Here is a 27,001-nt window from a genome sequence, read left to right on the forward strand (position 1 = left end):
AGTAGTGATTAGTTAGTGTTGTTTTGTGTGGTTCGTCTGAGTTCTCTGACTGTCTTTCCTTTTTTTTGCACAGACTGTCCTGTGTATAAATGGCAGCTTTTCTCATTTCAATGTGTATGGCTGTTTGAAGTTCTCCATTAGCCGCTATATTTCAATGTCCAGCAGGGGTCACTGTTGGCCGTTCACCGTTCTGTATTAGCTGCTACATTTTTAGTGTCCAGCAGGGGTAGCTGTTACGCTCTGGGTTCAAGTCTGTGAGACAGTTCAAATAATGTCTGCTGATTGTCAATGATGTGAAGGTAATGGACACTGGCTCTCACATCAGGACTGTCACTCTGGACAATCTCATTTCCTAAGAAAAAGAAAACACATAAGAATCAAGACAACACTGAAACATCAGCGCAAGCAACGTACAAACCCCGTCCTTTTGGGTGCTATAGACTACAGGAAGAATAAATGGCTTTGGCCAGTAGCTGCCAGCAAATATTCTTCAGAATGCAGGTAGAAGAGAAAAGTCAGCATGGCCCACATCAGAGATTATGAGCAATTCACAGCGAGGGTTGTTTACCTGTTTGGTCTGTTTGACAGTGGCGGATGAGGCGGACGGTGTCTGCAATCATGTGCTGTGAGGTAGAGTAGAAATAAAAATTCATTCGAATCACACAGACTGAAACAGATGAGAGCATGCACGATGAATGAGTGATCAACCGACAAATTCGGTCGTGCTTGTAATATCCTGCTTATTAAAGTGCGCTGCTTTTTAAAAATGGTAGCGAGAGCGCACAAAACCACGGGATTCAAGAGAAGGAGAGCATGCAAAACAGCATATTCTGAATACAGAAGTCACTCACCAGCTTCTCAAAATTCACAAGGTTATCATGAAATGTTTTGTTTCCCTCATGGATGAAGGTAATATCTGTAAATTAAATTGGAACAGAATCACATGCAGTGGTGACATTAATAACAACCTGTTTCAGTATGCAATGTATGCCAAATAATCACCCTATATGGTGCAGTCTTTTAAAAGGCTTGAGTGTGGCCAGTTACCTTTTAGTAGCAGAGGCATAAAGGGGATTTTAGGTGGCTTCATCTTCCTGAATGCATCTCTGTAGGCCTTATGGTTCAGAGACGGATCCTGACAGTGAGAGAAAAGAGTCAGACAAATCCATGAGAGAGGACCACGTTCCTTTAGTTAGCACAAACATGGAATTGGGGAAGGGTAACTTACGGTCAACAACTCTAACTCAGAGAAGAGCTTCTTGAATTTCCCTGGAACTTTCTAAGGAATTGAAAAAAACATAAAAACAAGAACATTAAACAACCGAACTAGTAACATTCATACAGTATCGTACTGTTCCGTGAGCCATGCGCATCTGACCAGCAGTGCAAGACTTGTCCAGTACAAGCCCCAAAACATTGTCATAAAAGCCAAAACACAGCTCTTACCTCCCATGTCTGATTCAGGCGACTGACAGCTGCAGTGTTCAGACCCATGATGATGGCAAAAGAGGAGTTGAGATTTCTCTGAGCTTTACAGCTACAGACAGACAAAGGACACACAACCCATTAACCTCTACAGATTTAAAACCAAAGGACAAAAAGCCTGAAGGTCTTTACTTACAAAACATTTTTTTTTTATTTGTTTTAAACAGTGTTTAAAGCCACTTATATTAAAACGATCGTTGGGATTTCATATGTTTGGTGATGTTTATAGAGTCTGGTGCTTTGGAGAGATCCTTACTGCGCTGCGATCTTGATGAACTTCTTGAGAAGCTGGACGCGTTTAGCCAATGAAGAGCAGAGAAGAATCTCGGACATCACCCACTGCTGAACCTCATTACAGCGCTGCAGAAGGAGCTCCAGCGCCACCGTGTGGCCGCTGCTGGCCTGACGGTTAAAAGTGTAGTAGATGAGCTCTTGCTGCAAAAGGGAGACATAAAAACAGTGTCAGACAGTGGGAGGAGAAGTGCAAAGAGAGACGGTAAAAATAAACGTGTGAATGATGCAGGGAAAGAGGAACAAAGCAAGCAAACATATAAAACTCCAGGAGCGCAGGCACAGGGAGAAATTATTTACACAGAGAGATGAGCTACCCACACCCTTACGGTCTCAAAAGGATTTCATATTTTGATAATGTTTAATAAAAATGAACATTCTTCGTCACTGAAAATGAAGGGAATATGTAACAGCGTATAACGGAGCGGTTGGAGCGTGAATTCAAATCGTCAGTTGAATTATAAAACTGTTTGGAATGAACAGCTCACAAACAACTCAGTCAGTAGGATGCCAGTGCCGTTCAAAGCTAAATGCCACCAAACGTATCTTAAGATTATCACGTGGACGCTTCATTTACATTCCGCTGAATAATTCATTAGAGACGGTTTACCTCGTGGATAGAGTTGAAAAGGATCCAGTCACAGTTGGTGAGGGCCACTGCCACATCCCAGGTATTAATGCCCAGGAGTCTCACTGGCCTCTGGCCAAGTTCAGTGCATTCTGTCAGAGGAGGCTGGAGGACAGGAGGAAGAGAGAACAGTTAGTTAGTTAGTCAACACAGAACCAGACGTGTAAGGATTCTGGGTGAAACTGAAATATTCAAATTCAAAACTCAAATGCAGAGCCCTGTAGCTGAGGTTATATTACACACAAAAGACTTCAGTATAAGGGAAGCTGTGGTTTTGATCAAGAATGAGAAAGCTTGGTGTATGCTGCATATGCGAAAGCATTTTTTTTTTTACATGTTATTCTTATATCTTAAGAATAACTGGGGGTGTGATGACAGATGATGGATGCTGATTATGCGATCATGCTCCTCTGTTTGTAATTACGTGTCTGGTATGAAAAGCGTGTTTAAGTGTAGCATTGTACCAGAATCTCAGTCAGGTCTTTGCGGCACGCTATCAGTCGACTGGGAGCCGCTGGAGATTCTGAGTAAATACTGTCATGTGGCTGAAGGACTAGTTTCTCTGGAAAGGGAACAGAAGAGAGAGAGAGAGAGAGAAACAAACACACACACACACACACACACACACAGAGAGCGAGAGAGAGAGAGAGAGAGGGAGGGAGGGAGGGAGGGAGGGAGGGAGGTTGGGTGGGATAGGGAGAGAGGGAGGGGTGGAGAGAGACAGACAGAGAGAGACAGACAGACATACATACATACAAAGACAGAGAAATGAAAATCTTGAATTAAACTGAATTGAAAGTCTTATCAAGATTAAACAATAATAAAGCCAACACTGCTTACATTGTGTGTGTGTGTGTGTGTGTGTGTGTGTGTGTGTGTGTGTGTGTGTGTGTGCGCATGTGCGTGTGCGTGTGCATGTGCGTGTGCGTGTGTATTTGGTATGTCTGGTGGTCTAACCTCCATTGTAGGACTGAGACACCAGCACCATGTCCTCCTCTGGCTTCTCCATCTTGTGGGCGATGATGCTCAGCAGCTCCTGAGCAACCAGCGTAGGACGAGTTCTCACACTCAGGTATGAGTCAGGGCTCACATACACACGACACAGAACTGAGACAGAGAAAAAGAGAATGAATGAATGAATGAATAAATGAATGAATGAAGTCACAAAACAGGTCTCCATAAAGAAGATGAAAAACCTGATCTGACGACAAAAACATAATCCTTTGAATGATTTAGATCCAATAAAAAACAGACATTAAATTTAACTAACCTCTACAGTGGTGCCTTACAACACCTGAACAAAGTGATTTATAACTTTGAAATGTTAAAATATTTATAACCTAGGCGCAAGACGCAAGGCGCAAGTAAACGTCCAGTAGCCAAATACGGTAAACAGTGCAGGTTCATTCACTGTGCCAAGTGGGTTAAGGGTCTTTGACAAGCACGGAAAACGCACTGACGCCAACACCACGAAAGACAGGAGGAACGTGTGAATCGAAGGGCCTACCCTCTCTGCTCTCGCTCGGTGCCCCTCGTAACTGGACGCAGTTCTCTTTCAGGCTCAATTGCTGGAAGAGGGCTTTGTTCTGTGAGGAAACAGATGATATGAAGTATTCTCACATTTCATATCTGAGTCAGAGATGTTTCTGGATAGATGGCAAGCTGCCCTCTCAGGAAAAGGTTATTAGAGGAAAGGATGAGGAGTAAATGGGTACTGGGTTTAACAGTCGGGTTTGTAAAGAAATGTAACTTTAGGCTGTCTTCTGCCTTTCGTGTCTGTATAAAGAGTGGCAAAACTAACTCATTTACAGTCATGTGTTGTGTCTCAATGTATCAATGGATCTCTGTTGGATAGCTTGATAATGAGCAACCATGCTGACAACGGATGCAGCTCAGATTTTCTGAGTTTAATTTCTGAAACTTTCTCTGACACATTTCATTCATAATCTCACCTTGTGATGTGGAGAATAGTCATCCACCGTGCTAAGTTAGAAAGAAAGAAAGAAAAAATGGAATTAAAGCCATATCAACACACAAACACCCCCCCCCCCACACACTATAATCTCTTTCCAACATTAAAAACAGAGTCAAATCACATAGAGAAAACCGGTCATATTTAAATCTGTGTTTGTTCACCCTTTACAGCAGTGTAACAGACCAGGACTGGCAGAGATGTGTGTGTCTCTGCTGTTTGTCTGGCTCTGTGACAGTGTGTGACCAAGCTGAGATTTTTCCTTGTTGACAGAGCTCATTTATCAGAGTCAGACTTCACTCAGAGAGAGATGAGGAGAAGAATGACTGTGTCTTCTGCTCTGTCTGTTTCACCGACGCTTGGGGCCGGGGGGGGGGGGGGTACACCACGGAGCAAAAGCAGCTGACCCCAAAGGGCCGGTTATATGATGCAATAGCAATGACATGGAGAGACACTCCGCTTTTTGTCAAAGTGTCCTGAGCAGACCAATGAAATGTGTCACACTGAGAATGTCCAATGGAAAGCTTCACTCTGCCTCCACCTCCACCAATAAAAAGCTTCTCACCTCCAATATCCACTTATATGTTTAGCCGTCTGCTTCCAGCCTATGCCTGCTATTGTACTTGTCTCTGTCGACTGAAAAAAATCGAATTTATCTTGCCCCTCTATATTGAACAATCTATCCTGACCTAGTGGACAAAGACTTACTGCATAGTCATAGAGCACGCCATTGGACTCAATTAGACACACCGCACCACGCCAAACAGACACTGACTGATGTGATTTAGCGCTCCTAATGACATAATGAAAGGTAATGGATGTGGAAGATGGCTTCACTGATCAGTTTCCTTTACATAACCATTATGCATACCCAATTACCCATCTGCCCCAGGCCACACAACCAAATGCCCTTTGGTTAACCAATTAAGGGGTCTGGAATGAGGTTTAATGTTGCTAACACCTTCCTTTGCTCCTGTTTTTCTGTGTCCTCTCATCCTGCCATTCCATCCCTTTTTGTGGGAGGTAAAGTGGATATATACTAGCAAAGGTTAGGATCTGTCTGATGTAAAGAGGATGCAACACATAAGTAGTTTAGTATTTTTTTTATTTCCTGAGGTGAGCAGTTTCCAGTGATGTTGTTCAGAATGCAGTCTGTGAGAATAAGAATGTTCTGGAAGAACGCTTCCTACTGTGAAAAACAGACCACATAACATCAGTGTGATTTAACAGAGGCAAAGAAGTCCGATACATTCTCAAACAGTGGTCTCTGTTCCTAATCACAGAGGAGACCACAGTGTCTCAGTACCACGGAAGACTTTCAAAAACAACTCCGGTTTGTGTTGAAAGGGGAATTATTATGTTTGAAGCACAACTGGGTGTAGGCTGCGTCTCAAGAAAGAGACAAGAGCCACACTGTCTCCCTCACAAAGAGCGGCAAGAGGGCAAATATACAGTAAAGGCTTGTCTGAGCCATAGCTGGTTGATACCTCAGAGCACCCCTCTCTCCTCCCTCTCTCAGTCATTCATTCTTTCCTCCTAATCCATCTCCTTCTCCCCCTCATTTAAGGCTGTACGCGTCACATCTTTCTGTGGTCCTGGTCCATTAAGAGGACAGACAGTGCACTGTGGGTCATGCATGAGTGAGTCCTGTCTGGGGTTGTGTGAACAGAAGCTATCTAAAATCCAAACGTAACCAGAATGTGGAACACATGTGCAGACAACGTGAGCTATGTCCTACACGCTGATTTCAGGTCTGCTCAAAATGTTAAGCCACACTCCGTTGTATAATGTAGGAGAGTTAACCATTTGCAGAGCACGTCTGAGCATGTCAAACATCTGCTGTGCACCGAGAGGTAGAAGAGGACACTCACTGCCTGCGTCGCAGAAGTTTCTGGAACTCCTTTAGGTCCTTCTCCAAGGTCGGGAACTCGTAGACATCCTCCAGCACGTAGCGGTATAGGGTCTACAGAGGGAGAGATTTATACAGGAGCTGAAGAGCCATAAAGCACCATGTGATGGTGATGGAGTGTGTGTGTGTGCATGCGTGGGCATGTGTTTATGTTCAAATAAATGCATTCGCATACACACAGGTAATAAGAGAGGTAATTTATTACGGAGCATGAATCAGGAACTTGCTTGTACACCAATATATCACAAAGAAAACATGCAAGCATTTGCTGTATCACATACTCAAACACGCCCCTGAGTCTCTCTCATTCTTTCTATCTATCTCTGTGATACAATGCCAATCATACACACCAGTGTATAGCTTCAGATGCACTGTTCTGTCTGACACGTACCAGCATTTCGAACATGGATTAATATTCTAAGGGGAAGGGTATGCAATAATGGTTGTAATGGCGTTACGTCGAACAAGACTCTGAATTCCCTGTCTCTCATAGCAATACTGCATAACACAGGGGAAAAACACGGCCCCCTCAAACCCAGGACCTGGTACACTAAACTCTATGCCCCTTTTCATGTCTGTTACCAAGCAACTATCACCTGGGATACACTCAATGTAATAATCTACACTGGCGACCGACGAAACAGCCTGTCAAGGCGATGGCAGCTCGGTTGCTATGGCAACCGTGAATGGAACAGGCAGGTTAGGGCTGGAAGAGCATGGTGTGTGTGCGTGTGTGTGTATGTACATGTGCCTTTGCCTGTGTAGACAAGTGTACAAATCAGTGCAGTTCATAGATTTCAGTGGAGAACACAATTAAATCTGTTATTTTATGAAACACTGCCATATGGAGGCAATGTGGAAATAAATATCTGGATGTATTGTACTGAAAACAGTTTAGATCCATCTGCTCCCTCACATCAGTGGAGTTTTCCTCCTCCTCCTCCTCCTCCTCACACAGTGTGCTGTGGAGTTAATCGACTATGTTTATGAGTCCATCGTCATCAGAAAAAAAAAAGCAAAAAAAAAAAAAAACAGAGCAGCGTTTCTACCACGCATCTAACACAGCCTTGGAGTCTTTAGTCGATTGGAAAAGGCTAAATAGTTTTCTAATAGCCGCATTAGCCTGTAGCTTGAGGCGAGATTCATGTTTGAACACAAGCACGAGAGAGAAAAGAGGCATCTGGAGAGAAAAACGAGCAAAAAACGATTAAAAACATCAAGTCTCTGCATGTGGCAGCAGGAGCCCCTGAGGATATGAACTAATCTCCAGCCTCCCACTGGAGACACTGGCGTGACTCGGGGCCACCCACTGAAACCTTCACTCTCACAGCTCCACACTGCTGCACTCTCTCAGAGTGATTAACCCTATATCTTACTGTGGACTGGCATGTGTCAGCTAGCCTCACAGTGATTACTAAAAAACCCCCCAAAACACTGGTTATCAAAACGCTTGTTTTAAACTGCATCAGAGATTGCAACTGCTATATACAACATAGAACACCCTCAGATGGATGAGTCCACATCTAAAACATGCTGTGTGACCAGTATCACGGATACACCGGTTGGGAAAAGACCTGAGGGACCGCCTGGCTTTTTCAGACTCTCCTTTGTGTTTCCCGTTTGGTTTGTATAGGGTGGAACATGACCTTACAGCTCAGCCCCAAACCATTTCCTTAAACCATCCCTTCCTACGACCTTTTCGAGCACAATCCTTCCTTATGACCTCTTGTGTAGGTCGTTCTGGGACTGATAACTGTGAGTAAAATGGCTGAGACGTCAGCAAACAGGGCACATTGACCTAACGGGCACAGAGGCAAGTATCATCTCAAAAACAGCGTTTTCACCTTCTGTTAATACTATCTGTCTGTCAGCACCGATTCCAGAGTTGTGTTGCCACGTTGTTAAAATGTTTAGGGAGTGCGCTCACCTTCATGAAGAGTTTAACATGCTCCTCCTCACGTAAGAAGTCCTTGTAAAGGGAACTCCACTGACAGACCAGGTGCAGTACTTTACGCTTCCTGTAGAGGGCCTCTTTCCCCTCCTCCTTCCCTCGGCACCGTTTGGTGCAATAGGTGGAGACAGGTTAAGGACAGCTCAGCTGACAGACATAGGAAACCCAGACATATCACATAACAAGTTCAGAGGACCATTAACCTAAGCCAGACAGACAGAGACAATGGGTTGCATAACATCTATAAACTAGCTGTTTCCTGTATAAAATTGAAGATGTTCTATCCAAAAAAAAAACCCTCTGCTTTCTGTACAGACATGCATATTTCTTGCAGTGTTTACACGAATTTGAACCACAAAGGATATTGTCCAAGGAGCGCCTGACAGAGATCATGAGTAGACATAAACACAAGGTAGGTCAACAGGAAGTCATCTAGAAGCATCTCTGTGAAAAGAAAAAGAAAAAAACAGACAAACATCATAAAATGCTTAGTTATAAATACCACAAACAGTTCAATGAAAGGTTCAAACCCTCAAAAACAATCACAATTTCATTCCACTCACACGAAAATGAAAATTCGAACAAAACCACGCCAATTAACTCATCTACTTACCAAAAGATTATGCAGCCCACAAACACTATAAAATGAAAAGCCAAAAAAAAAAAAAAATCCCAAAACAAAACAATCTGTGCCTCATAGTCCTGTAAGGATTTCAATAAATTATAATTCACAAGTTTTATAGGCCTCATGAATCAGAGATTAGGCATGTCATCACAAACTTGGCAGCTGTTTGTTTGCACCTCCCAAGTGTGTGTAGCAGCCAAGAGCTGGAGAACTGAAATACAAATGCATTCACTGGATGTTCTCTCTATCACTGCAGGGTATAAGACAGAAATCAAACAGGAGTTCAAACCTGCTTTTTCTTTTATTCCAATCTTCCCTCCTTATGAGACAGGATAGCAATACAGTCTTTGCAAAACTCTATCTGACCTAAATATATGCTTTCACAACTAGTGATGTGTAAATCATTGATAAAGGGGGGGGGGGCAGTATTGTAATATGCTTCTGGTGAAATCTCCTCAGTTTCATTATTACAATCCTCCTGTATCCAGATGACACATAGAGAATGTCAACGTTACCTGTAATAACCTTCCATCCTGACTGCTCTACTCTTCCCATCATTCCCCCCTTCCCATTCCTCTCTCTCTTCCCTCACTCTGTTCTTTCATTTCATTCCTCTCTCTCTTCCCTCACTCTGTTCTTTCACTCCATTCCTCTCTCTCTTCCCTCACTCTGTTCGTTCATTTCATTCTTTATGATGCCTTCCATGCTTCTGCCTGCTCTCAGCTGTAATGAATATCAACTTTCATCTTTATCATATGTCCTCACTGTCATAACACAACCATGCCTCTGGAGAACCAACTCATCCAGCTGAGACCTCTGGCTTTCTCACACAACTGGTGAGCAGAGAGAGAGAGAGAGAGAGAGAAAGAGACAGACAGAGAGAGAGAGAGAGAGAGAGAGAGAGAGAGAGATCTAGAGAGAGAGAGAGAGAGAGAGAGAGAGATGACAATCTTGTCATTTGAGAATCACAGGGGGAGATGAAATTGTACTGCCTGACTGATTGCACCGAGTGGCCAGGACTACAGAGTGCAACTACCACATCATACGCACATGAACACACACACACGCACACACACACACACACACACACACACACACACAGGGCGTTCTGCTCGCCCCACACATAAACACCTCTCAAAGCATATCTAAACACGCTGTATTTATTATGCTTTGTGATTTTCCTGAAGATTCAGTGTAAAAAATATCTGATCTAGGATCAGAGATACCTATTAAGTTGTTGACTTTTCAGTCTACATGGGCCACTGAACAGTGTTGTGTACAGCACGTGTTAGGTCAATAAAAGGAGAGGCTAATTTTTCTCCTCTACATTTTCCTGGGTTTGGGCCCATTGTTGCATGACTAGAAACAATACACTGGTAAGCACAGAATGAATATGAGGATGACTCTACGTGCTGAGGAAATCCATTTTGATCTGACCTCAACTCTGAAGTTAATGCTTCACACCCTAAACCCCTCGTGTTTGCTGTAGCACCCACGACAAAGGCTAAACCAGTTTGATTACGTATAGTTTAATCTCTCTTTTTTTTCCCTGTTGTTGTCTTCTCCTTGGTACAGGATGAATTATTCAAAACTGCAGAGCCCTTAGGGGATGCTGGGAAAACACAGCTTTGTTTTGCCTGTTCAGAATTCCACAAATGTCTAACAGCCTGAACCACAATTTCATGTTCTCCAGATGAAAAGAGGAGAAGAGAGGAGAAGAAAAGGGCAGCAGCCTTTTCTCAGTGATTCTGATTTACTGTCGCCAAATCCAGTTAAGTCTGAAGTTGCACTGAAACACCTTGAGAATGATACTGCTGAACAGGCTACCATATAGTTACTTCTATATGCACGATACCAAATGACTGTCACAATGCATCAAAAAGCATTCTTTATGAAATCACATTGACTGTATCTTTCACATCAGAGTTGTAATAGATCTGACATTTAAGCAAGGCAGAACCCACCAGAATTTCTTCTATAGCCCCCAAACACACACACACACACACACACACACACACAATATGACACAGTCAAGAGCAGGAAACAAACACAAACCATGACATTTTCAAACTGTTCTTTTCAGTTTCCTTGGTCCTTGCTCTGTTTGTTTATGATGACATTTTAATAAGACAAAAGAAGGCTGGAGCTCTATATCTTGAAGAATGAAGTCATTAACAGTGTTCTCTACAGCCTCTTTTGAGACTTCCCTTCTCATTTGTGTAAACACTCAACTGACATTGGATCAAAGGTGTGTGGTTTGGCAGGAATAACTGAAATGAGAATTAACAGGTTACTCGAGGTAATTAAATTAATTTCATGGAAAAAAGTTTGTAACTGATTCTCACTCAACTGGGCTCCCAACCTAAAGGCCTCGGTGATACAAAACCTGCATTCAGTTACAGTGCATCTGTATTCCAGAGTGTGTGTTTATGTATGTATGGTGTCTTTGTCCTCGGTGCTGCGTATTTGGAGTGAATTATTGCCTGAGTGGACCAGCTGCTTTTCCGCTGACATTAAAAAGCCAACAGAAAACTTTTTTCTTTATCCTCGTTAGCGTTTGGTGAGGATAAATGCTAAATGTAGCCGCGAGTGTGCCGGTAATTACCCAGGATGCACTACACAGACAGGCTAACTGTGTGCCTATGGGTATACTAAACAGAACAGAACAAAACAGAAAAGAGAGAGCATTTATCACATACAGGCATGCTCACACACACACACACACACACACACACATACACACGCTCATTATGCCTTGTCTTTCTCTAGCTTCTACTTCACTTCCTCCTCCACACTCTCCCTGTCTCTTGGCATATTTTACTTCATTAATGTAAAAGTGAAACAACTTTCATAAACTTTCTATGAAAATTGGATTTTGGAAGAAGGACCTTTTTTTCCCACTTTTTAATCCCCCTCCGCCCCCCCCCCCCCCACCCCACCAAAAAACCAAAACATTTCCCTATCAACTCTAGCCTGAAACAGCAGCAATTTACATGACACCAACAGTCTAAACTTCCCTTCAACAGAGAGTCTAACTCAACAGCACAACAGACTAACTCACTCCACAACTGCCTCTCTACTTGTCTAAATATCCTTCTGTTCTTAGAGCAGGCTGAGTACACAAACATGGACAGAACTGTGTTAACCATAAGCACATCCATTGCATAAGTTTCTTCCCAAAAAAAAAAAACCCTGATGGATCAAGGACAAGGCCACTGGGCTGTGACTTGTGTCTTATTGAAACTACCTGTGCCTACATGTTCAAACAGGGTAGTCCTGGGCATACCTTGAAGCTGCGAGGAAAGAGAGCTTAACAAATAGAGAGGAAAATTGTACAGCTATAGGGGATTTTAACTACAATGCATTCCTGGAAGAGTTGTGGTACATATCAATGCTCTGACTTGCAGGTACATTCTTCTCACTGTTTTTTGAGGTCTCTGTCAAGGGTGTTCTATTTTCAATAACCATAATGAGGTTTCTGTCAAACGTCTTTTGATCTGACATGTGCTATCCTGTTTTCATTGGTTTCATAATGTCTTATACGCATAACTTTATTGTTTCATATTAAGGTTGTCATATCAGGTTCAAATCAAAAGATTCATATCAAGACCATCTTGAAATGAATTTTAGATTGTCTCAAACAGGTGATGAGGGAACATATTACACCATGTGGCCACTTTCAATATCTGTGCCCTAAGAACCAGAGACGAGCAGAGCTCCGACCGTAACCCGCAACACCCCAAAATCTGAGACTTGGGGGAGAGCAGGGGGATCTCTCCTGCTTATCTCATTTTGTCTTAAGTGAGAAACGAAGCCGAACTGTGAGGCAGAGAGATGGCAATCCAACACATGTTTGACTCTAGGTCTATTCTCATCTTAAACTTGTATCTTTATTTCTATCAGTCACTCCTACTATATCTCATCGTTTTCTCTGCCATCTCACTCTCTCTCTCTCCCCCATCTACTCTCTCGCTGACTCTGTCAGTTGTCTCCGAGTGCTTGAATATTTTATAATCCTGTCAAATACAGAATCATATATGGGTTCAACCGATGCACAAACGGACGAAATCATAGCGCTTCCATATAGGCAATCATCAACGGCTGCCGAGAACATTCATAGATTCTTCACTTCAGGATTCATCTCCCTGTGTCATTCAATCCATTCCAGAACCTAGCACTACAGCAGCAGTGTGTCTTTTCATTTCAGTCATGTGTCACATTTTATCAGTGATTGCCTACTTTATCTGTCAGCATACGATGTTCCACTATGTCTTAATAAGAGAAAATACATGTTACGTCTGAAAACATAGGACTTTGAAACAGAGAATGATCAGAAAGGAGAGGGAAACCGTATTGCAAATGTACTCTCTCGAACTGTTTCAGTATGATTTGTATGGATAAAAGTGCCAAAAGTAATGTATATAGTCTAATCCATGTCAAACTGGACTACAAGTCCATAACGCTACTGTATACCAATCCAATGCTGAGGGATCCACTGATTTGTGGCCATTATAAAGTGGTTTAAGTGAACTCTTATGGTATGGGGGTGTGGGAATCAGAGGCGATGGTTACTCACCTGCCTCTTTGCCATCCGTCGCCCCCTGGTGTTCATCCAGACGCAGGTCACTCAGCAGGTGCTCCAGGATCTTATGGGGCGTACCGGACACCACCACATACCTGTCAGACACACCAGAGGAAGAAGAGTTGGTGGGATAGTCTTCATCAGTGGAGGAAACAGAGCGAGCACTGCTGCTACTGCTCCACTCTTTCTCCTCTCTCTCCTCTTCCTCTCGGTCATTTTCCTCCTCATCATCATCATCGTCAATGTAGCGGAAATGTGGAATGTCAAAGGTGGCTACTGTCTCCTCCTTATAGCTACTGCTGCTGCTGCTATCATCGGACTCTTCTTCATCGTCGGAGTCATCCTCTTCCTGCACCAGCGTGGCGGGTCTAAGGTCTAGAGAGAGCTGTTGCACACTGTTCATCCCCACGCCTCCAGAGAACCCCCCCAGGCTCACTGCCACATGCCCCAGGCCAGGTGTCCTGTCCTGGGCTGTGGAGACAAGCGGATTGCTCCGTGGGTTAGGCGAGCTCCAGAAACACGGTGCCCAGCTCCAACAGATCTGTCCCAGTCTGGGTGCTCAGCGCTGGCCACGCACAGAGAGCAACGGCTCTCTCTGTCTGCCTGACTGCTCCAGAGACACTCCCTGTTCTGTCACTGCCTCTGGAGCTAACGCACACACACGTAAACTGAACTAAACACACACACACACACTCGCACTGTCCCTGCAGCAAGCAACAAATACTGTACTAAAACACATACATTGTCCCTACTGCAAAACCGAATACTTACGCACATAAACTCATCACAATGTATCACAAGGCACTAAAAACACACAGCTGTACACATACACACTCACACACACTCAGACAGAGAGGCTAGTGTGCTCAGTCCTCATGTAAACGCTGCAGTAATTGTATACATAAGAATGCTAGTGTTGGGTGTCTAAAAGAGAGAGAGAGGAAGAGAAAGAGAGAGAGAGGGAGGGAGAGAGAGAGAGAGAGAGAGAGAGAGAGAGAGAGAGAGAGAGAAGTGATTGGGAGATTGGGAGCAGAGAGTGATTGAGAGGGAGTGTCTGGAAGGGGAGGAGACAGTAAGGTAGCTGTATAAAGTGGAGGAATACTGAGATGGGGAGAGAGAGAGAGAGAGAGGGAGAGTGTGAGAGAGGGGACTCACTAGAGGGAGAGAGAAACAGAGAGAGTGAGAGACAGAGGCCGTGGGAGGAGGCTCACCTCTTATCGCTGTCCTCCTCCTTTACTCCTCCTGCTGTCTGAGGTGATGTTCGCTCTGACGACACCCTCTGAAGCACCAGCACATCCTGGCCTCTCTCCTTCAGACACACACGCACTGCTCCCTCCCCCTGAGCCTGGGAGACAGAGAGAGAGAGAGAGAGAGAGAGAGAGAGAGAGAGAGAGAGAGAGAAGAAATGAGAAGTGTCAGACAGAAGGCAGGTGTAAGACAGAGGGAGAGAGCAAAAGAAAAACAATAAGATGAATGGACCAGCTCCAGAACAAAAAGACAAAGATTGTGATTGACAATTGAAACATTGAACAATGCCTGACTGCCATAAATAAAAAGAGAAAGGAAAACAGAAACACAACTGAACAGCATGAACTAACAGACATAATTTTGATGTCACAAATGTAACCAAACAGGAATGAAAGCGATTTGCATACAAACTGAATACTTCTACGTACACTGTAAAAGTGAAAATTAAATACTTGTATGGGTAAGGGAAGATTTCTGTGCGTGTAATACTACTCATAGCAGTACTAACATGTTCATGCTTGAATTCTCATTACAGTTTTCCTAGCACCAACTGCCATATGCTTCCCAATGCCCCGATAAGCCATTAGGAGAAATGAGAGTCAGCTCATCCGGAGCAGGAAGGATGAAAAAAAAAAAAAACCATTTTCCCAGAGAGCAGGAATATGAAGAATCTCAATTTCCATGATCCTGCTGAGAAAAACCCTGAGGAAGGCCCACTGTAGAGCGTATCTCAGGTGCAAAGCAAGTCATTCCCTGAGGAGGTGGGAATCAAAGCTGGTACACCCAATGCTAGAACGCCGGGATAATGACTGCCACCTCGGGCAGTCGGGGGGGGGCGCAAAAAGAGAATAACGCTTTTTTTTTAATCTAAAACTGCAACTGCCTTTTCAGTAAAAACCAAAACAAACCATAGACTTCTCCCACTGCTGCATTTCACTAATCTGTTATCAACACAACCATTTGTACTAACATAATAGGTAATCAACGTTTGGAATTTCTAAAACTCTTGCTTTTAAAACATTGCTGTACATTGACTTCACTTGCTGAAAGAACTTCATTGTGCTATCAAAGTCCAAAAACAACCAAGGAATAAAGTGATGGAGGCTTTATTTCATCCTTCTAATAAAGTGACTTTGTTCGCAATACTCTGCTCAGAGTGTGACCCAGATGCAGGTCGTATGTACCTGAGAGTCCTTAGCAGTCTTTGATGGCAAAGATAAAAGACTAGGTGGGGATTACAGATATCTGATACTAGATTTCCACCCCCTCCCCTCTACACACCTGGCTCTCCAGCACAGGTGTGAGGATCCACAAGACACTCGCGCGCACGCACACACACACACACACACACACACACACACACAATGTGGCGCTGTCTCTCTCTCTCTCTCTCTCTCTCTCACACACACACACACATTCACACTAACACACAAACACCAAACACAGAGTGTCAAGGAAGAATAGAATATCTGGAGTCACTGTAATGTCCATTCCACAAGCTCCACAGTACCACAGTTAACATGAACAATGAACGCTCACACAGTTTACTGCACTATGAAAGCGCCTGGACTGCAGGCAGACAAATGAACAGTTCAAAGCCCCTGCAAGCCAGCAGGCCGTAATGTCTCAATAAACCAAACCAGCAGAATTTACACACTAACCACAGGATGAGAGCGCTGTGTTTTAACACCAAAAGTGTACCAGTAGAACATGATCTCAGTGTGTTATATCTTTAAATGACTAATCTGGTGGTATGTTTAAAAAGGACTTGCACTGGCGTGAGATGCATAACACACTCAGCCAAGCATGAGGTCTTTGGGATGACTTATCCACTAATAACCACCTGGTACAGGTAAAACAGCGATGATGTCACCTGAAACTCCTCCCCAGGTGTGTTCTGTCTGGCTGCTGACAGGTAGGCGGAGTCAGACAGGCACAGGCCTGTCATTATTCCAAAGAGAAAACTGCACAGGAAGTCCGCTTCATATGAGCAGCTGGCCAAACTGCTTACTGCACGTTCAACCACATTATCGTTAATGTTTGCAATGTCAGAAGCAGCAAACACAGATCAAAAACCACCAGTCTGGCTCACAGATAATCACCCATGAGATTACACAGCAGAATAGAATGCATTCCACTTCAAAACAGAAATGAACATTTGTTGTGAGTTTGATTGATGGATAAAGTGAAACTGACAAAGTTTATAAAGAGTAGTCTGAAATGATAAATGAGGGAGTGAAGTGGCTAAAGCACACAGGGTCAATCCCTTGAATCCTTTGAATTCCCCAGAGGCAATAACATGCAGAACGACATGTCCCAGTTTTAGTGTTTCACTGAGTAAGTGAGCACACCCAACCATAATAAACAAATCACCAAGAACACGCATAACTGCAAAAAGCTGTATGCTGTCACGAGCATTAATATCTACAAACAAGTGCTGAGTCAAGAAACAACTTGACCAGCATGTATGTCTTCAAATTTTCAAAGCAAAGTTTCTCAAATAGTTCTCCATCCCCACCCCAGACACACCAGTACTAACATACACACACACACACACACACACACGAGAGAGAGAGAGAGGCTCTGGTCCAAACCATTTTTCAGCAGTTAGACCTTTAGCCAATAAAATGCACCCCATCTGTCACAGTCCCATGAGGAGCTCAGGAGTGCTGGTGGGGTATGTAGCCTCCTGTCTGCAGAGTGAAGGATGCTGGGACACGGCCACGGAAGGACGTTTGCCGTGGCGGTCAGTCACCAGACAAACACCTGCAGGACAGGACAGGATGCAGATGACACACATCTGCATTCAGTCAGGGGAAAAACCTCCTTAAGAGAGAACACATTAGCCTTTTCTCGAACCGTGACCCGGCCCTCTCTTAAAGCCACGAAAGCACGCTTTGACATAACTTTGGATGACCCACTTAAGACCAAAGTTACCTAATAGTTCACTGTCCACATTCCTTAACATTCCCAAAATAATCCCTGTCTTGACTGGTCAAACGAAATCTAAACATGAAACATTTCCAAATGTTCTCATCGTCGGCTTTTGTGGGATGTCTGCTACTCCAAGTGCCTCTGACTCAAGAGCGCCAACTCCCCTAAAACGCCCAATTAAATCCCTGTATGAAAACCATGTACTGATGAAAACATCAGTCGGAATGGTTTGCAGTTACATAACACTTTGGAAACAGCTATACTAACAAATGGGGACCAAGAGGCTCATGGGAAAAATGTCAGCGATGTACCTGATAACAAACAGATTATCTGCCACAAACACATTTGTCTAGGCTCTTTCCAAAATCAACACTGGACAACACTGGGGAATTTATGGGCCAGTGACACAGCTACTCTGCTTACGTAGGAATGGACACACACACACACACACACACACACACACACACACACGTACTCCCACACACATGCATGTACTCCCAAATTCGCAAATTCACGTACAATCACTATTAACATGCATAACATTATTCACTATAACATAAAAACACACATAAATTCCCTCTTAAATATACACAAACGTTGTGATGGACGCAAATGCACTCGCACAACGATTAACAAAAACTCAAAAGGAATTATTCCACAGACAGTTTAGACATCTGCATGAATCTAGTGGGATAAATCTGATGTTAAGTTAGACAAATAGTTGGATAACTGCTAAGATTACATAACATGTTCTGGAGGGAGACAAAGGACTGGAAGTGGTCTGGTTTACATGATCCAGGAATGTAACGTGGTTTGCTACAGAGTCGTGTGAATTACATGTGGTCTAACTTTCGAACCTTTAGAAAATAACGTTGTCAACGTCCTCACACGGTTTGTCCACACGGCGCAGGGTGAAATGTGGGGGTTCTGTAATCACTCAGAAAGCATTTAATAACTCACTAGTTCCCACTGCAGAGAACGAGAAGATAGAGCAGGAATGATGCAGGAGTGCTGGAAAAAGAACATTTGTATCTTAAATGGTATTTACACACTGACTCTACTCCTCACAAGCACAGCTCTTTGACTGGACTAGACCAGACTAGACAGGGCAAGACCAGATTAGGGCAGAAAAACACACAGGGGATTTTGGTGTCACCCTCTTAAGAGGGTTTGCCCGGCGAAACCGACGAGGAGAAAAGCGTTCCGACACATCTCTTTCCTTCCTCTTTTTCCTGTTCTGCGCTCCACTTGCTGTTCCTCCTTTTCTGCGTCCAGGACATTACCTCACCTGCCTTTTCTGTTCATGACATCCCCTCTACATTCTTGTCCTCTTTCTCCAGCCAAGCCAAGACTCTTACTTTAGCACATTCCTATTCGTATTAGCGCATTCTTATTATTCTCAACTCCATCCCACCAAAAACATCCCAAGCTCTCTACACCCACCAGCTTTCTTTCTTTTTTTTCTCTTCCCTCTAAACTTCTCGCTACGCCATTCTTCCCCTCTCTTTCTCCACGTTCATCCATATCTTTTAAAGCCTTCTAAAGCTCTTAATACCCTTAAATGAGGCCCAGGTTCCCTTTCAGCGTAAATTATACTGTGCATTTCTTTCAGACATACAACAGCGTTCTCACATGACATATAGGTGTATATACCGAGTTTAAAAAATAATGGCGCATTCTAGAATTTTCCAACAGTTCCACAGGACTTCATTTTCATTTTAAGATACAATGGCTGTTCTTAAACTTTGTCTTCATTGAGTCAGAATCTCCACCTGTGCTCAGAATCTCCACCCAAGCCCCTGCTCTTGTCTGTAGTGGGGTTGTGAGGTGGGGGGGGGGGGTCATGGTCTATTTTCTCACGCCTAGAGGAAGGGACCAGAGCCACTGATTGACTGACGTAAAGATGTGAGGAGAGAGGAAAGGAAAGGAGGGTTTCATGGAAAACCTACAGGAAGCACTTGGTGTTCCTTTCCTGTGTTCCTGAGCAATGAATGTGTGAGTGTGTGTGTGTGTGTGTGCGTGTGTGTGTGCGCGCGTGTGTGTTTGTGCGTGTGTGTGTGCATGTGCGTGTGTGTGTGCATGTGCGTGTGTGTGTGCATGTGCATGTGCATGTGCGAGTGTACAGCTGCAACCCATTGCTTCCTAAAATGCCAAACTGCAAACTGAAATTAGAGGTGTCATGTCTTTGTTGTGATATTACGATATGATTGTTCCTGGAAAGGAGCATGCCGAATGTAATCAGCAAGGCTCAGTCAGGAAGACATCTGTTAAATAAAACAATCCCAAAATAGGGCTAAAAACACCCAAAGACCTTCTTCAAAAACTCTTAGGTCATTGACCATTCAGTCCTGGTATCTGGGCTTGATAAAGTGCATTGTGTAAAGTGCATTGTGTCTAACACAGAACTCTCTACTTCTTAATAGCGGAGCCACTGTAATCAAGAACATGATACTCTAGCTTCTGGTCCAGATAAGGACTAATACGTCTGATAATTACCTTGATTAAAATGAGACATTAGGGTCATTAGTTCAGAATCATTACCGAAACACCCTGGGCCCCTCGGCCAGGGCCGCAGGCTCCAAACGACAACACGTCTTACATAAGCTCTCATATCACTCTTCCATAAAAGCCCCTGAACCAGACTCAAAGTCCTGTTTTCATCAAAACACAGGCTACTTTGTCTCAAACTACGGCCCTGTGCAGGATCAGAGACAAACCGAGGCCTCCTGTTTTATGTTTCTGATGATTTTATCTGTAGTTATGTGGAACTGAAGGCTAGAGTCTGAAAAAAAAAAAAAAAAAGAGTCAGACTGCTGTCTGTGATAGAGCATGATCACCGTGGAAACCAGCACGTTGCAGGGGGAAGGGGAAAAAAAATAGCCTGCAAAAAGCTGCAAGCGAAAGCTCCAGGTCTTTCTTTTTCCCCATGACCGCCGAGGGAATGTAGCCAGGAATCATCAATAGCAGGAAGGGAGAGACGCAGTCATGGTTATTGTGAGGCAAGGCAATCTGTAGCCAATCAGAACGTCCCGTGCGAGGTGGACATGTGATCTGTGACCGCTGTTATCACCAGGGCCGAGTTCTAAACCTCCGTCTCCTTTCCTCGTCCTCTCTCCTTGATGGGCATTGATCTGAATATGACTAGGTGTGTGGGAGCAAAATGTAGTAAACACAGAGGGTGGACTGCCCCTATGAAGTCCTAAAGAAGACCAGTTGTAAGAAAACAGAGAGAAGATGAGCAGATGAAGCTCGCTCAGAGATCTGGATCGGAGCCCAGATCTGTTTCCTCTACCCACTCAGCTTCACTCGACTTTTCTTTTTACACATGTCTCGACATCTTCACACAGACTGAGTGGGATTGATTCAACTCACACAATGCATTCCAGTGGGATGATGGTATTGACTATGATAAACCCAAATTTAATCCGGCATGACCCGTATCGGCTTTTGAGTACGACTTTTTTTTTTTTTCATCCCACCTGCAACTTCAGAGCTCACCTAAGAGTTGCTGTAATCAAGGCAAGATGACACAGACCTAAAACAGGGCCTCTAAGTTATGAATCAGTCCTCTCAACTGACATGTTGAGTGAAATATTAATTATACAACTACAGATGCAAGCAGAACACAGCAAATGGTTGGAAAAAAAAAAGGCTCAAATTTTAGTCTCAAAACACCCCGCTGGCAAATAATACAGGGATGGTACTATTCTTAATAACAAACAAAAACTCATTTTCAAAATTAATCTCATTCTAAAAATAACTTTGAAACATACCCCACTAAAACCTGTCTTCTTCTTTACTACAACATTCCTACCAGCGCTACACAGCAAGCGGAGCACGTTCAATAGCCGGAGGGCAAAATTTCAAAAGATGCGAACACAGCTTGTAAAATACATTTAGTCATGTGCTGTATTTAGTCACACACATCACACACTCTAGTCACTGCGCCGACAAAAGTTACACAGCGTCTGCTGTCACCTTGCTGAAGGCTATAACAGTAGCTTGTTAAGCCCAACAGTATCCTAAATCTTTTATGTCTGAAGGTACAGTGACTACTTCATGATAACTTATCACGCCAGAACATTAGCACACGAATGTACTGAAAACACTAAAAACAGATCATTGTGTAGGAGAGATGTCTTAAAATCAAAGACAGGCTGAGATAAGAAGATCTGTCAGAGCACTCAACAGAAAATACATGATTTAGAAAGTACACGATTTTCAAGTTCCATTTAACGAGGTATGTTGTTTATATGTCGCGCTATTTGGTGTGAGGGACACTTTGCAGCATGAATTCACTGAACACTCATTTGTACATTATAAGCCTAAACAAAAACCACGCATCACCCAGATCATTCCATCACCCGGACTCGACCCAAACGTTTCCATGTCGACCAGGACGCGGAGCAGGCAGGTGAGGTCACTTACCCCTGCGGAGCGGTCAGGCAGGCGGTAGTTCTGGTTCTGGAGGAAGCGGCAGCCGTCCTTGGCCAGCCTCTGCACCATCTCCAAGCGGGAGAGCTCGTCTTGGGCACGCAGGGCGCAGACGCCCCCCTGCTGCAGCGCCGGGGGTAAAGAGAAGAGATATTTCAGCCCACAGTCCCAGGACATGCTCACTATCCCTCTCAGCCCCAGTCACATGAAGAGATTCACTACTGAAGCGCGCTGACCCGCTAACAGGGAGAGACAGTCTCCCACTCCTCACTACCTGAGATCTGTTAGTGTAAGTCTGTGTGAGTCAATCAGTCCAGCTCCAACCTTCCTAAAAGTGTGTAGGGTTATATGTGTGATAAGTGATGCTACCCTCTCTCTTTCTCTTATTCTCTCTGTCTTGTAAACTGTGAGTGAGAATATGTGTGTGTTTCTGAGTGAGAATATGTGTGTGTTTCTTCTGAAGTGATGAGCGCTTGTAGTGAGTGAATAAAGACGTGAGAGAGTATGCTTGTGTGTGTGTGTGTGTGTGTGTGTAAGAGAGGGGTGTGTGTGATTAACTCCTCCCACACAGAGGCGGGAATGGGAAGGATTAGATTTTTCTGTGAGGGATTTTCAACATCTACACCTAACGGAGAGAAAAATGAAAGAGTGGAGAGAAATGAAAGTGATAGAAAAGGGAATGGAAGGTTAACTCTAGCCCTTCCTCTCACGCTGTAAGAGGGGAACTCCAAAGTATCCAGTTTCCTGATAGGGCTCTCAGACTTACTGCTTGTAAACATATCCTGGTGTGTTTAAAATGTGTGTGTGTGTGTGTGTGTGTGTGTGTGTGTGTGTGTGTGTGTTTATGTGTTGTTTGTCTGTCTGTGTGGAGAGATACACAAAGATACATCCACATGAACTAAAAAAACTTTGGTTTAAATATAAGCTATGAATGTAGATATTTACATACATATTAATTGGTCTGTGTTGAGCACATAAAAGTAGAACTATGAACACCTTATTTTTTTTTTTTTTTAAAGGTGGGGCAAACACAAAACTTCACCAAATGTCCCTTAGCGGGCACATTAATGACACCCATAAGAGGAGACTTTGTGTGGGACAGAGGAGCTGTGGTCACATGGTGAGTGGGAGGTGACAGGGGTCTCTGGTGGATTGGCCTATCAACAGTGCCAAGCTGCCCTTACTCTGTTTATTTACTTTTGGATGTATTTTCCTTGGCCTCCACAAAAAAAACAGACCTTTTCCTCTAAGTCAAATCATCCCACACTGCCACACAGAGACACAGAGGGAGAACAATGGGGGTGGCACAGTCAGGGAGGGAAAGACAACAGAGGAAAAAATGCAAGTAAGACCCTTACAGAAACACTCCTTAAACAGATAACCTTCAGAAAAAAAAACCCACACAGAACAACAGTCCTCAGATTAAGAGGAAATATGATGTTCAGTGTTTTACTTCAGTAAACAGACTACCCTCTGGAAAAAACAAAAAACAAAAACACGACAGAGCATCTGGTCATAAATTTGTCATGTCATTGGTTTTAGCTGTTCTGACCTATATAAGAGAGAGAGAGAGAGAGAGAGAGAGAGAGAAACTCAACAGTGCCTTACACACTAGTCAAATATTCATTAAAGAAGAACACGTGACCACACATACACAACCAAAGGTGGTCAACCACCTCCCATCTTACAGAATTGACTGAGAACAGACAGTGGCATGTTAAAGTGAACAGAACAGAGGGTTGTATGTTAGAGTGGGGCAGTGGTTGAAGAGGAGTGCGTTGGCTGAGAGTGCAGTGGACATTGGAGAGTGTGTTTCAGGGCCTGACCTGATAAACTGTAGGAGGCAGGCTGTCTCTGAGGACGGAGGGCTACTGTTACCAAGCCTGTAATTACCTACATGATAATGAACATTCAGGCTCTGGGCTGCAGAGAAGATTTAATCAAATCCTGCTCTGCTTCACACACACACACACACACACACACAATACTCCTCTCTCTCTCTCTCTCTCTCTCTCTCTCTCACACACACACACACACACACACACAGACACACACAGACACACACAGACACACACAGACACACACACAGCACAATCATAAAACACACTCATACCAGAAGAGGAAGCACAAGGGAGTATCTGTTATCGCACTCTTCCTCAAAGTTCAGCAGTTCCATGGTGACTCCATCTGTCACAGTGCATGAAGTGAAGCCAAACGCTACACTACCTAATCACCCTAACACACCCAAAAACATCTCTCTCTCACACACACACACACACACACATAAACAAATATACACACTCACACACATTGCCCCGCCCCTCCCCATCCACCCCCACACCTTCCCGTATTAGTTTGTTTACTAAGAAAACACCCATGCTAACTGCTCCCCCAAGTCTAACCAGCCTCTCACCTACCGTACAGGAGTGACCCTCTCATACCTTACCTGCCACTGAGGGGACAAAGAAATACAAAAAAACGACTCAAAGTTGAGAGAGGGCCATTTGGGTAAAGTGTACTCTATTGGGTTATGTAAGGTTATTTGATGCTAAATTTGGGTCTGTCTGTTCTAAGCGCCGGTGACTGGCTCTCTCTCCTCCGTGGCTCTCTGTTCTCTTGGGTCTCTGTGTTGTTAGGCCTCCTCTCTAATTGTGATGGGGCTGATGAATTATTGAGATAGAGTAAGAGGTTTCCCCTGTTTGAAGGCAAGCCAAGAGCCCTCTACCCTTTTTCAATCTACCACTTCCTCAACTAATTCTTCTCTACACACACACACACACAAACTCTCACAAAAAAAAAAGAACAGAAACATCATCACAAACTATTATGGTAAATCCTAAAATAGATCCAAACAAATAATTGCACTCCCCTGTCCCCGAGTTGGAATAATGTTATTCCACACAGTTCTGTAACTTTCAGTAGTCTCTTGTGATTTCTCTTATCGTGACTGGAAGGAAACTCTGTGTGTGTGTGTGTGTGTGTGTGTGTGTATACCCCAAATTTACCTTTGTTTTCTCTTCAGTGGGTTTCGGAGTCTCTTGTGGAGAACTTTCTGCTGTCTCTGTGCTGTCCTCCTCTGCCACTGTTGGTAAAATCAACACATGTGATCAGACACACAGTTTATACCAATAACGACAGTTAAACCAAGACATGACACTCCTCTGTCAACGAACAGAACATGTTTGGATGAGAAACATCATTCACACAATGATACCGTCATCCACACAGGCACTTGAACGCCAGTGACCACCGTCATTCCACTGTGAGAAGGAGAGTGGTCTTGGCAGATTCACCTGCCCATTGGAACACAGCCATAATGTCTTCCCTGTGACCCTACCCACAGTCTTTTCACTTGATTTCCTCGTTCTTCTTAACTTCATTAGACAAACTCAAAATATGAATAAACTACTGGGTGAAAAAAGAAAAAAAAAACCCAACATTTCACTCACTTGATTTCCGTGCCTTCCTCGCAAGAGCAGCGGCCAGTTCGTTTTGTACCTTCGGAGACGAGAGAGCAGAGTTAAGTTTGTGTCAGGGGAAGAACATTTTGACTAATTTTTATTTCAGTAACCCAAGGACTCAGAACCCTGCTGGGTATAACTGTAATTCAGATAAGACTGGAACTGGGATGTAGCAAAGGGAAATGAACCGAGATGGTCTGAAGTTTCTTTTTTTGACACAGTCAGCAAAGTGGACCTATTTTCAGGGTCATTGGAGAGACAGTAAAAATTCAAAGCACTTAAAGAGCTGAAACATGGGAAAGTAAATGTTGAAAAATTGAAAAAACACTGAAAAATCTCTAGTGCTTTGGAAATGAATACATCCAACGCAGGCTGGTATGGAGTGTGCTGTACTGTGTGTGCTAATTGAGCTGACTGAGTAGCATCTGCTTATTTCTCATTAATTACTCACTCAGAAATGCATTATGAATGTTTTTTTATTTGAGACATGAACTTTATTAATGAACTCTGTGATTAAAAAGATGGGAGGGGTATTTTTTCTCAACAGAGCAAAATCAAAGAGATTAAATAAATCAAAGTTTTTAAACAATTTCTGATTTTTCTCATTCATGCATAACTCCCCCATAATCTCTTAGCAGGCCCCTTCCAATCTCACCATCTCACAGAGACAGAGAGAAATATGCTGTCAATTTGGGGAATGATTTTTGATGTGATATGTTTTCATGTTTTATGCTGATGAAGCTTCTTTGTCAGGGATACAAGCATTTTCTGTCAGTCTAACATCTAATATCTGTGAATCATGTTCAGTGTTTTAAACTCATTGGAGTCAGATTGTTTGGCTGTGTATCTGTTGTTGACAATGTGTCTGATGTGGGGACATTCACTGAGGTAAAGCAGGACTGACTCTCCTCTTGTCCCAGATACATCTCCTTCTGGTGAAATCTCATGAGTTCTCCCCATGCAGGCACTGAGAGACATGAGACACAGACATCCAGCACTATACAGCAAACACACACACACATACACACACACACACACACACACACACACACTCACCGTGGACGTGAGTCTTTCCAGAGCCTTCATCTGGAGAATCTCACTACAGATGTCCCTCTTTCCATCAGCGTCCTCTTCAGGTCTAGACAAAAAACACGCGCACACACACACCCCCCTGATAAATATCTGACAATAGAACTGACACAGCAGGCGTTAATTGCATGCCGTACCAATAAGCTTTCACATATTCAGTTCTCCAATACGTCATATTGATACTCAAGGTGAGAACAAACAGCAGCACAGAGCTGATGGTTCTCGCCATACTCCAGTGCACAAACATCAGCTCTATACTGCACCCTGCTGACAGCACTGCACTGGACTGGGTCCCCTCCAGTTAACAAGGGACTGAATCCCTGGAGTCCCCTAATTAAACTCAAGCAAAACACAGTATGTAAAGCTAACCGTGCTTGCATAAAACTTAAAAA

General features: G+C 43.6%; 1 protein-coding gene across 1 annotated transcript; it reads right to left on the reverse strand.

Annotated features, from left to right (window-relative positions):
• Positions 1–186: 186 nt before the first annotated feature.
• On the reverse strand, positions 187–22,355 carry rapgef5a (Rap guanine nucleotide exchange factor (GEF) 5a). The gene is made up of 18 exons (XM_030789084.1): positions 22,054–22,355; positions 14,655–14,788; positions 13,438–13,538; positions 8,602–8,680; positions 8,213–8,357; positions 6,248–6,339; positions 4,357–4,387; positions 3,912–3,990; positions 3,362–3,511; positions 2,869–2,966; positions 2,387–2,509; positions 1,742–1,920; positions 1,447–1,537; positions 1,229–1,279; positions 1,048–1,135; positions 852–916; positions 553–623; positions 187–333 (listed from the first exon to the last, which is right to left on the reverse strand). The coding sequence occupies exons 1-18, from the start codon at positions 22,234–22,236 to the stop codon at positions 234–236; spliced, it is 1,860 nt and encodes a 619-aa protein (XP_030644944.1). The 5' UTR covers positions 22,237–22,355; the 3' UTR covers positions 187–233.
• Between the last annotated feature and the right edge of the window lie 4,646 nt (positions 22,356–27,001).

The sequence above is a fragment of the Chanos chanos genome, chromosome 12 (genome assembly GCF_902362185.1).
Source record: "Chanos chanos chromosome 12, fChaCha1.1, whole genome shotgun sequence".
Classification (NCBI taxonomy): Eukaryota; Metazoa; Chordata; class Actinopteri; order Gonorynchiformes; family Chanidae; genus Chanos; species Chanos chanos.